General features: G+C 37.0%; 1 protein-coding gene across 15 annotated transcripts in view; it reads left to right on the plus strand.

Annotated features, from left to right (window-relative positions):
• Window positions 1-12,787, plus strand: part of BAZ2B (bromodomain adjacent to zinc finger domain 2B) — a 101,372-nt gene that overhangs the window by 87,015 nt on the left and 1,570 nt on the right. For 8 of the 15 annotated variants that reach the window (XM_014966533.1, XM_014966531.1, XM_014966532.1 and 5 more), the window contains 10 exons: window positions 1,689-2,353; window positions 2,935-3,211; window positions 3,396-3,551; window positions 4,006-4,166; window positions 5,083-5,393; window positions 5,779-5,914; window positions 7,545-7,691; window positions 10,321-10,580; window positions 11,311-11,454; window positions 12,561-12,779. In XM_014966533.1, coding sequence (XP_014822019.1) covers window positions 1,689-2,353; window positions 2,935-3,211; window positions 3,396-3,551; window positions 4,006-4,166; window positions 5,083-5,393; window positions 5,779-5,914; window positions 7,545-7,691; window positions 10,321-10,580; window positions 11,311-11,454; window positions 12,561-12,714 — 2,411 coding nt within the window. In that variant the 3' untranslated portion in view covers window positions 12,715-12,779. The other 7 variants (XM_014966538.1, XM_014966540.1, XM_014966529.1 and 4 more) reach the window with 6 other exon arrangements.

Genomic DNA, 12,787 nt, shown 5'->3' on the forward strand with positions numbered 1-12,787 from the left:
GAAATCTGAGCCCTGTTTGGCCTCAAAAATAAGTCGTAGAACTTTTTCTAAATCTAATCTCGGTCTCCAAGTTATCCTTCTAAAATGGGTAAAAAATTTTTTTTTCTGTGTCTCCTGTTCTGCATTTTTTTTTTTTGCTGTGTGTTAGGAACTGTTCTGCACGTGAATAGCTGAGTACAGAAGGTAAATTGTTGTATGCTGTACTGCTTTTATAACATTTTAACCAGATGAATCCCCAAATACTTCGGAAGAAAACCATTAAAATACACCTAGCTGTTTTAAGATAGTAAAAACAAGTAAACAAAACCCACACAAACGTTTTCGCCAAAAACTCTAGGGTTAACCCGTATTTTTTACTACACAGTCTTAATCAAAGTTTAATCTCCCTGAATAGCAAAATGGATGTTTTCTTAAGTTCTCAACTACTCCCTCTTCCCCATAGCTCTTAGTTTGCTCTGTTTCAGTAAATTCTGCAGTTTATACACTGTTAATTCCTTTTTCTAAACACTGGAAATGTGAGACATAAACTTGAATGATCTGTCCATTTAAAAAATACTTCACCTCCCCTCTTTGTGCAGTCATTTTGGTTCTTATGCTGACACATTGCCATACATTATAACTGCGGACACATTTTGAAGTCTTAATGGGAGGGGCTATTCTTTTCTGTACTGAATTATCTTTGTAGAAATTATGATATTCCAGAACGCGCAGGTAAAGCAGGACCTTTGTTTATTTGCAATTGCAGTATCTAGTGAAAATAGCTTAAGAAGTTGGAATGTTGGGTTTTCAGCCTTCTTCCCCCTTTCCTGACATTTTTCCATCCCATTTTATGCTTTTTGAGTCTAAGTTGATACATCAGTATAAGGGTAGAAGAGAAATGGTTAAGAAAGAGTAGGAGAGCAAAGAAGTCAGGAAAATGTTTTCCCTTTTCATAAAAGATAGTTCTTTCACACCTCATATGTTTGAAGAAACTGGCTTTTGCAGTCAGCTTCTGTTTGGTGTACTTGAAATTGCTTGGATGCTACACTGCTTAGTTGTGTGTAGAGTCCCCCTTGTCACCTTGGGTGGCTCTTGCAAGACTTTTAAACTCTCAAGAATGTTGACGTTATTTCACAGTCAAAGTTGTTAATGTTTTTATTGAAAGAGGTAAAATATTTAATGCTGGGTTTCAATGTTTGGGGAATATTTGATTTCACAGTAGGAACTTTGGTCCTCCTTTTTGTCGATGGCTGGGAGTTTAATAAAATGGTCTTTGGAAAAATAAGCTTTAAGGCTATAAACATTGTACCCTCTTGGTATAGGGTTTTCCAATAAAGCACAGAGAGTCTTCTAAAAAGCAAGCTGCCAAAAATTTGTCCCTTTCAGAGGCTTCATACTGGCAAACTATTTCTGACATACTTGCACCTTAAGGAAGAATACTATAGCTGTGTTAATTACCTTGAGGTCGGTTTTCCTCCCGGTGTTTAGCAGGGTTTAAGTCTCTGTGTGTCTTGAAGCGTGTCTCTTCCACAAAGTGTTCTGTAAAGGGAGAAGTTACTTCATTAGAAATAAAAAGAGAAAGAAAGGAAAAAAGAAAAAAGACATTCTGATCTAGCACATGAAGTCACTTTTTATTTAACTGTGATAATCAAAATGGTCTCAATTAGTTTGTCTTTTATATTTCATCTATGTTTCTTGTACGTTTTTAGGCCTAGAAGAAATTGCAAAAGAAAAAGAGAAGCTAAAAAAGGCAGAAAGCATGCATATCAAAGAAGAAGACTTAGAGACAGAAGAAAAATTACACTGTTTAAATACTACTCACTGTGAGCAAAAAGAAGATCTGAAAGAAAAGGACAACACTAATTTGTTTTTACAAAAGCCTGGGTCATTTTCAAAGTTAAGCAAACTGTTAGAGGTAGCAAAAATGCCACCTGAGTCTGACATTATGTCTCCAAAACCTAATGGCAGTGCAGCAAATGGCTGCACGTTGTCTTACCCAAGTAACTCCAAAAACTCTCTCTGTGGTCTTCAGCCCACTGTGTCCCAAAACACCGGTGACAAGTCTGATTCTCATAATCTTTTCAGTCCAAATGCAAGTGGGACAGGAAAATTTTACAATTCTCCACTAATTCCCAATGATCAGTTGTTAAAAACTCTTACTGAGAAGAGCAGGCAGTGGTTTAGCCTCTTGCCGAGAACCCCCTGCGATGACACGTCCGTTACCCACGTAGATGCACCGGCCACGACAGCTCCACTCACCCCTCAGTCACATCCGCCCTCAAAGTCACCGTCGCCCGTCCCATCACCTCTTCTGGGCTCAGCCTCCACACAGAGTCCAATGGGATTAAGTCCTTTTGCACTGTCACCGCTGCAGGTAAATACATGATTTTTGAATGACGTGAATTTGCTGTGCTGATTTGGGCAGAATTTCTTTTCAGACAAATTGTTTCACAAAAGTGCTGTCATTCTATATCCTTGTTTGTTTGGGGTTTTTTTGTTGTTTCAAAATGTTAATAGCTAATTCCATGTTACAGATGTTTTCTAATACTAGTAGGTTTTTGGATAAAAAATATTAATATAGGTAAAATTAGGCAAGCCAGTGTATGATATTTTTACGTGTATTTCAGTAATTTAAGTTGGTTTTTAGGAGGTTGGCCACTGTCATCAAATGAAAAACAAATAAATAAAAACTACGTTTCAGAAATGTGACACACCACACCCTCCCTTTTAAAAGCTATTATTTTTTAAGCATTAACAGGGCCCTAATACGGAGTATTAGATATTAATGTTACATTAGTTTTTCTTAAACTAATCGGAAGTATTGAGTAAAGGCCTCCTTTATGTTTTGATTATTGTTTGACAAATAGGACCCTAATCATAATTCAGGCTTCTTGGTAATAATTAATAATGGTAGTTGTGTTACCATATATTCTGTTAACCATATATTCTGTGTAGCAGATGAAGACCGGACTGCCTATAATGGGGCTTCAGTTTTGTGGATGGCCTACAGGAGTTCTTACATCAAACGTTCCATTTTCATCTCCTTTACCTGCTCTTGGATCAGGGCTGGGATTATCGGAAGCGAATGGTAACTCCTTCCTGGCATCTGGTGTTGCTGCAAGTAAAAGCGAATCACCAGTGCTACCGACTGACAAAACAGCCCCCACCCCTCCCGCAGCCGCTGAAGTGGCCAAGCCAGTAGATTATCCAAGCCCAAAACCTATACCAGAAGGTGAGCATAGTACATTCATAAGACGGAACTATCTGAAGGATAATTTCTACAGTACCACTACAATGTTACGATTTTTTTTTTTTTTTATAAGTTGCCTATTGAATTTGGCTAGATGATTAAATCTGATTGTGTGCGATCGCGTAAGAAATGCCTGCAACGTGTTTACATGTTTGTCTTGATTTAGAAATGCAGTATGGGTGGTGGAGGATTACTGATCCGGAGGACCTAAAATCCTTGCTTAAAGTGCTGCATCTCAGGGGAATAAGAGAAAAGGCCTTACAAAAGCAAATACAGAAACACATGGATTATATCACTTTGGCCTGCATCAAAAATAAGGATGGTATGTAATTAATATTTCTGTTACGCGTGGTTTTGGGGCATAAGACAACTGGCATAGAGCTCTGTGAGATGTGTTTAGACAGAGTTAGAGCGGCTGCAGCAAAAAGGTAAAGGCCTCATTGTCTATAGTTGCCTTTCTACCAGCCTTGTTCTGGAAAGTTACAGAATAGGAAAAAGCCCATTTAATATCAATTGCTGTAGTGGCATAAGTGTTGGTTCCAAGCTCTTTCCATCTCTGTAACACTTCTAGCTAAGCTTCTCCTTTCCCCTTTTTGCCTTTAAGTTACAAGTTTGAAAACCTGCAGAATTTGTTGTCCATATTGGTTATCTTAAGAGTAGTACATTTTTACAACAGTTCTTCAGCATTTGACTGGATGACAGGTAAATCAGCTTGAATTTACTCAGAGAAGTTATTATACTAATTAAAATAATAAAAATGTGATTCTCAAATACAGTTGCAATTATTGATATCAATGAAAATGAAGATAACCAGGTAACTCGAGATGTTGTGGAAAACTGGTCAGTAGAAGAACAAGCAATGGAGATGGATCTTGCTATTCTTCAGCAGGTGGAAGATCTAGAGAGGAGAGTTGCATCAGCTAGTTTACAAGTTAAGGTAAAACCAACTTTTAGTAAAATGTCTCTTTCAAATAAGTGGTAAGAATTTAAAGTAGATAGTAGCAGTACATTTCCTGTTGGTAAGTGCCTTCTTATTCCATCTCTAATTGTCTGAAAATAAAACAGATCCACTGCAGAAATAGCGTGGATATTTGTGTTTGAAAGATGTTATTGCACTTAAATCTTCAGCTGATGATGCTCAGAATGGCAGTTCCTGGAGAGTGTTCTTGTACAGTGTGCAATTCCCCGCGCAGTTTGTTAACCTTCTGTGAATGCAAAGATTTTATTGCATGTGGACTGCTTAATTTATAGTGGGTTTTGCCACAGTTCCACCTGGTTTGGTTGATCGCTGATTGGTGTTGACGCTTTCAGAAAAGCCTACAAGTACATCGTAATACTTGAGTATTGCAGTCATGGAGAACGTGATGGTTGTGAGTGTGAAAGAGTTAAGAATTCACTGATTGTCATTACAATGTGGAATTTTTCCAAGGTGGGTGTAAATGTACAAAATTGCGTGTGTTTAGTTATAGCACAGATGTAGTATTTAGGATCTAGTTTGTTCTAGGGGTGGGTGTTACTTCTGTGTGATAATTGATACTGTCTCCTGAGCCTGTTGGACAGAGAGGCCTGCTCTGATGTTTCAGCAATAGAACAGGATACTCCAAAAAGGAGATAAGAATGCAGACTGTTGCAGAATGGTCCTTTCAGAAAGTCTGGTAATGTTTGTGTTTTTTGATTAATTATTTTAGTTCTCTGGATATTTTGGAAACTGTCTCTACAGATGGATTACAAGTAACCAAGATCTACTGGAAACAGCGCTTCAGTTACTTAGTTTGATTCCCTAAAACAGTTCCTCTGTTTACACGCTGAGTTAACAGCAACCAATAAATGCGCAAACCTTTCTATTAACATAGGGTTGGCTGTGTCCTGAACCTGCTTCAGAGAGAGACGACTTGGTATATCGTGAACATAAGTCAATTACTAGATTGCACAAGAAGCACGATGGAGATTGTGCTGGAGGCGGAGAAGGCAATGCCAGCTCCCTAGAGCGGAGGAGTGACAACCCTCTAGATATAGCTGTAACCAGGCTTGCTGACTTGGAGCGGAACATAGAGCGAAGGTATCTGAAGAGCCCCTTAAGTACCACCATTCAGATCAAACTGGATAATGTGGGCACAGTTACTGTCCCTGCTCCTGCACCATCCATTAGTGGTGATGGTGACGGGTAGGTTATTGAGATTAACTTGAAAAATTATTGTGCTTCTTTGCTAATTGGAGCCTATTTTCTTATTGCCTGTTATCTATGTACTTTCTTTATGTCTGTGATCCATATGGGTCATGTTATTCTGCATGGTGCTTTGTAAAGATATTTTTTGTTACGTTTGTTGATAATCTTGCAAAGTTATCTTACATTTAACTGGTTGTGACTAAGCTTTGAGGCACGTAGCCACAGTCTGTGCACTACATGAAATTTAGTTGCTTAAACCTTATACTTATTGGCTGTGTACGTTTTGTCATTGCTTGGCTTTCAATGTGATAATGATTGTTCCACATTTAAACATCAGCAAACTCGGGTGTGACCTACTTAATTTCCCTGTATTTCAATGCAGAACCGAAGAGGATATTGCTCCAGGGCTAAGGGTATGGAGAAGGGCATTGTCAGAAGCGCGCAGTGCTGCACAAGTAGCTCTGTGCATTCAGCAGTTACAGAAATCTATAGCGTGGGAAAAATCTATTATGAAAGTTGTAAGTATTTTTAATTTTTTTTAAAAAATACTGTAGCTAAACTATTTTTGCTATATCCTGTTTTCCCACATTGAGCATTTTAAGATACCAGGGATAATGCATTTCTTCTTACTGCACGTAAAACTTAACTGGGTTAAACTGTACATGGTGCACAGATAAATATAAGCCTTGTCTCTTGCTTGCCAAATTGAGCAGCCTGAACTTTCTAAGATAAAAAGTCCCTGTAACTGGTTGCTTTATCTAAGATGGTAATTACTCTTTGTTGTTAAGATTTAGGTGAGAAAGAGTAATTTCTGGCTCCATCTGATGAAAGGCACTCTATCTGATGGAGTGTTTCTGGTCTCACCTGTGACATAAGCTTCATGGAGGTTCAACGTCACGTATCCCAGTTGAGATGCTCCAAACGTGTGGCTTCTTTGCATGCACACTGCTCACATCTGAATGTACAAATTTGGCAAGTGTGTGAGCAAATAGGCTGAAATACCTGTTGTTTCCTTGTACACTTAACAAGTAGATCTGTGTTAACTGTGTATACAAAGAAGGCAGGAAAAATGCATGTGTCAAAATTTGCATGCACCTTTGAACCTCAAATTTCTGAAAACTATTACTACAGCAGTAGCGATTATGATGTGATTATGTATTGCCAGTGCTATGTAGCAAGTGGCAAAAATGATTCTTCCATTAGTGGTCTTTTCCCTAATTTTTTAATTTCTGCCAGTCCTATACAGATTCTAATTACATCTGGACAATTAAAAGATGACTTAAAAAAAACCTATAGTGTAAGGCTGTACCTCTGAGTTTATATAGCTAGAAGTTTAAAGCTGTATCTTCAGAGCAAAAAGTTTCTGAATTTAGTAGGAGCACCTGAAAAGTCATTTGAACTTTTCAAAGTGTATTGATATATTATCCAGAAAAAATATATAATATAGTTCTCAATTTAATTGAAATGTTCTATGCATTTAATTGCACAGTAAACATACGTATTGGGTGAAAACATGTGGAGATCTTCAAGTTCCTAAAAAGGAAGTCCAGATAGAGAAGAGTATCAAAATCACACGACGTATGTTAGAAAATTGACAATACATTAGATACTTTTAAGTTAGTGTGAATTTATAGGAAGTGCTAGGATCATTTGTTTTGCCTTAGTGAATTTGTTCATGTTGGCCTTTGCATAAGATTACTTACTGATTATTATTTAAAAATACTGTTGTAAAAGAAATTATTTTTATGAAATAGCAACATATATGTGCACTATGGGCATAAATGCAGAGAAGATTCCTGAGTTAGTATGTGTGGGGCCAAGTGATTTTGATGGGTATAAGATACCTTTACTTCTCATGGACAATAATGAAATATAAAAAGTCTTCATAGTTTTGTGTGCTTATCTTAGAACGAATTGCTTTTCAAACGTGTTCCTAAATGTAGCGTTTAGATTGTTTCCTCACATACTGCATATATTCTTTTACAGATGTGATCATCAGTAGACACTGTGGTAAAATGAAGAGAAAATAATTTTTAGAGTGAATTTGTGTGTTTGCAGGGGAAGGGTAACTAAGGTACCATTCCTGTGTTTCAGGAATTAATTAATTAAATTAATTAATTAATTAAAACCGTTATTCATGTATTCTAGTATTGCCAAATTTGTCGAAAGGGAGATAATGAGGAACTGCTGCTCCTTTGTGACGGTTGCGATAAAGGCTGCCACACCTACTGCCACAGACCCAAGATCACCACCATACCAGAGGGTGACTGGTTTTGTCCTGCCTGCATTGCGAAGGTAACACTAACCACAAAGGGCAAGTGGCTTAGAGTCACCTTTTCCTCGATGCTTGAGTTACAGGTCTTCCAGTACTTGATTCAATTAAAATGATGTGCATATGTTTTATGTTGGGCTGCCATTAAAAAATGAGATTAATAGTTTCTTTAACTTGGATTTTAGTGGCAGAAAAGGTTACAGTTTTATTTGATTTAAACTGTATTTTTTTAATGTGAACAGATACAGAATTTTCTGGCTGATTCAATACCATAGTGTTTTATTTCTCTTTTAGAATTTTTTCAGTATTTGTCTTTGGAGCTTCATTCTAAGTGTTGACAGACAAGTGTCCTAGTTCTGTTTGAAAATTGGAGAAAATATTTAATAATATTTTTTTTGTCATTTTTTGTACAGCATACCTTAGTTTTACTTTTTTGATAGACAGTAAATTCGAGAGAGAGGCTACATATGTTTTCTGTGTGAGGTTTGATTTTTTCCCCCTCCCAAGAAAAATAGTCTAAATAGAACTCTACGATACTTCTAATCAATAGACTGAATTAGCAGTTAGTATTGTTTAAAAATCTACAATTTTCCTATTCCTATTTAGTACTTAAATGCATTTATTGCTAAACTTGTTAGTTATGTTTTCTACCATCACCTGTGAATACTGTAACCAAAGAAGTAGCTTTACAGTAAATACTTGATTTTGATTTTCTGTGGGTGTTGTCAATGTGATCCTTTTTTCTGTACATCTTTCATGAAGTAGTAAGAAAGACAAATTGTTTTTTAAACTATTACATGCAACGGAAGTAACAAAAACAGGTTATTGTTGAGAATTGATGTGTAGTAGCTTATAAGGGGCTAACCCATGATGTAACTTTTTCTGTTGTATTACAGCTTACCTCGTTATAAAGATAGAAGTTACCCTATCATGCTCTAACTTAACTGTAATTTCTCTTGATGTATCTCCCCTATCCCCTCCCCTTCCCCAAATCACTACTGGGTTTAATATAACGGAAAAATGGGGTATTTTCTCAGTTGTGGTGGGGTTTTTTTCTGTCCCAAATTTGGCTGAAAGCTGGAGATTTAAAGGTGCCAGAAATTTATGGTGGAATTTCCGCAGAACTTTAACACATTTTGAATATTGGTTTGAAATTCTGCAAAAAATATAAACAGTTGTGCTGGATACTAGGTATAAACTATGCCATCCTAATTTAACTCAAGTATTTTTTTTTCTTGTCTAAACCAAGAAAAACATCAACAAATCCATTGTTCCTACCTGCTTAGAATTAATACTCACAGAACATGTCTCAAAGACAAGCCTTAGGTGGTGACAGTTGATCTGTTCTCACTGCCTATTATAAGGCAATGTTTTTAACCACATGGCTGAAAATCAACATTCCTCTTCAATTGCCATGTGAACTGACATACTTGACTGGTTTTCTGTCCTTGGACCAAGAACAGAGTAGCGTTAAGAAAGTACAATTATTTACAAATCTTTCTGGTGTTCTGTGTTAAGCAAAAGGAATTCCGTACACAGCATACATTTGTCCACATTCGTGCATTCATTCATCATCTGATTTGTACAAACTAACTACTTTTTTCCCTATGGTAGTAACAATCAGTGCCAAATATGTAAGAAAGTTATTTGTGACATTCCTGAAAAAAAGCAATTGTGTAGTAACGGTTTCCAGTAGCTAGCAAAATTTGCATATTCTTAACTCTGAAAAACTGTGTTAAAAAAATACAGGTTTAGACAACTTTAAAACCAATTAGTATTTTGATAGGAGAATATAAAATATAAATGTCACAGTTCAAAAATTGCTCAAACTATCTAAAGTAGTTCTAGTAGCACAGGCAGAGTTTGGTGCTTTTAATGCTGGGCTCTCTTCCTTCATGAAAACTGTCTTCTATCTTTTAATTTCTCGACTGTCAGTGAGTCTTTTCAGTGGCATCATGTGCTTGACTTGGCATTCTTTAAAGTTCCTATTCTAATGATCAGAGTGATGACTTGAAACATTGTGCTGTGTTACGGTGCTGTCAATGCCCATAATAACTTACTTTTTTCATCTTAATGTGCCCCTTAGTTTCATCTTACTGTTTGTAAATTGTTCTATATTAAATAATGTTCCTTTTTTCACACTTTGTAGCTTTCTTGTAGTCATACATCTTTTATGTTCTCCTGTAGCTGTCTTGTAGCCACCAATCTATATCTTTCATATCTAGTTTTTAATCTTTCAATCAATTGATACCGTCCCTGTCACTTTAGAAACTCTTTTCCAGTTTTCCATATTTTGCAAATACGTTTGCTTGAAAATTAATATACTATTCCAGCTGTGGTTATATCGGTCTTTTAGGAATAGACAAATATTTTTCTAAAATTATTCCAGCCTGGTTTGTTAGGAGGTACTGTTATACCAATCTGAAGGTCAGGTGCTTTCATATTGTCACAAGCTGAGAACCTAAAACATCAGTAACAGGAATTTCTGCAGCCTCAGCTGCCTTTAGAGAAGAGTAGGAAGTGAATAATCTCTGATATTAAATATTTCTACTGTTTTGGTGCTTCTGTTTGATCTTCATTGCTGTCTATCAATAACAACAGAGGTTTCTGTAATCTCTTGGTTATTGCTTATTTCAGTTCTCTCTATTGTAGGCAAGTGGTCAAACTCTAAAAATAAAAAAACTTCAAATCAAAGGGAAAAAAAGTAATGAACAAAAGAGAAGCAGGAAATTAGCAGGAGATACAGAGGATGAGGACTCTGCAACTACAAGCGCCTCCTTAAAAAGAGGAAAAACAGACCCTAAAAAAAGAAAAATGGATGAAAATGTTGCTGTAAGCCAATTAAAGCCAGAAAATTTCACAGCTATTAAGAAACCTAAAAGAGATGACTCCAAGGACCTGGCTATATGCAGGTACAGTGACAAATTCTAAACTTGGGTAAGTGTTGTTGAAACAAGTAGTGCCTCATTCCTTCTATCTGTATTCTGGGGAACAAACACGCAATTCTTTGTCAGGTATCCCATACGGGTCGGGTTGTGATAATTTGAGTGTATATAGAGAGGATTTAATATGTGCATGCTGGAGTAACTGCCGTGTTTGGTAATGAATCCCAAGAGGAAAGTACCTGATGTTAGAACGAGGTCTGTGAAATCTGCTCCTCTGTGCCCTTCCCAGAATGGGAAGAAGGAACCCCAGTAGCAGCCTCCTCCTTCCCACCCGTTGTGTCCAAAAGGTGTTGCCTTACAGCGGAGGAGCGTCTGCTTCTGCACTATTGCTGGTCAGTCAAAAAGGACATAGCTTGGCCACGTCACAATTTTGGAAAGCCGGTATTAGCACCTGTTTTACTGGTTTGCAAATGGTTCACAGTGGGCTTCAAAGTTTTGAGGTTGCCCAGTGTTGACCACTAGAATTTCCTCTTATGTAGGTTGTCTGGAGAGAACTTAATGCTATTTTAAAGACTCAGTTAAGATGTCTGTCCTTAGCAACATTGCTCTCAGCTTTGCACAGGGCACAGAATAAAGTGCTTTCCTTCTATGAAGTAAATAGGTTGGCAGAACACGGTGAACTTACAGAACAGTGAAAAACCTCTGTGACTACATGAACAGCTTAAAAAGAATTGATTTAAAACCTTATTTTATTCAGCATGATTCTCTCAGAATTGGAAACTCATGAAGATGCCTGGCCATTCTTACTTCCTGTAAACTTGAAACTTGTTCCTGGTTATAAGAAAGTTATCAAGAAACCTATGGACTTCTCCACCATTAGAGACAAGCTAAGTAGTGGACAGTAAGTAAACCTGTTGTAAATTTTATTTCACATTTTAAAAATATTTCAATGTTGAAATACAGTACACTTCTTAAAATCAGTTAAAGCATTTTGATCTGCCTGCTCTGGCAGCTCTGTGATTACTTTTACAGTAAAAAATTCTTAACTGTGTGCTTCTGTCTTTGCCATATCTAAGTGAAACCGCCTGTCAGGTGGGAGAACCTGTGGAACTGGCTGAAAAACAATAAAACTGCCAGGTCAAATGCACAAAATCCATCAACAGGAAAAACTTTTTTTTTCCTCATCTTTCCTTGTTGAGACATCTTAGTGTTATTGTATGTAAGCAAGAAACAACTGCGTGGGCTTAAACTCATGGAGTCCCTGTGAATCATGTTGTAGCTGTGGAGTGAATGGTGGCTCTGGGATGGCGGGTGATGTTCCAGTAGTGGTGGTCAAGCGTTTAGTAAGTCCTAGAATTAGACTGCAAAACTGTTTAAAAAAGAAAAGGATACTAGATGCCTCTGTTCCCCTTCCCACCTTGTTACATCCCCGTGCTCTAATGCCTCCCCACCACCAAAGAAAATGTTGTCATCCATAAAGATTGATCCTCTTCAGTGTCTGACAGCTCTACACAGCGCAGATTCCTGGGACACAAGGGGTTTTTTGACCTCTTCAGGCTTTTTCTCCCTTGAATCTGCGATTTAAATGCTCCACACATGCTCATTGGTATTGGTAGACTTCTATCTTTCACTGTCTTTGTAATAATTCCTGTGAATATTGGAACACTGTTTTGACCATGTATGTTCAGGATAATACAAACAATAACAAAGACAATGTTACAGGATTGAGCTGGGCAGCCTTTTTTTGTACCTGATTGTTCCTCTGTTAGGTAAATGAGAGACTGATGAGATGGGAGAGTATTTCCTTCCACTAATGTTCATTTTCAGGTTAATATTAAATTAGAATTAAAAAATTAAAAGTATAATTAGCATTTAAAGCATTCATAGAATATTCCATGGGTTGTTGTCATTCACTGATGTTAAGGTAGCTCTTTCTCATGTAGTTGAAGTGTTTTTCCCCTTTTATTCTCCATATTCCAAAAATCATTCACCTTTTTCTTCTTTCAGGTACCCTAATCTTGAAGCATTTTCGCTAGATGTCAGGCTTGTTTTTGACAACTGTGAAACCTTTAATGAAGATGATTCTGACATAGGCAGGGCTGGCCACAACATGAGGAAGTATTTTGAAAAAAAATGGACAGAGATTTTCAAAGTGAGCTGAAGTTACCAGAACTATTTTTTCTTCTTCTTCTTTTTTTTTTTTTTTTTTAATAAATGAGGACTGATAAGACCAG

The sequence above is a fragment of the Calidris pugnax genome, unplaced genomic scaffold (genome assembly GCF_001431845.1).
Source record: "Calidris pugnax isolate Ruff unplaced genomic scaffold, ASM143184v1 scaffold48, whole genome shotgun sequence".
NCBI lineage: Eukaryota > Metazoa > Chordata > Aves > Charadriiformes > Scolopacidae > Calidris > Calidris pugnax.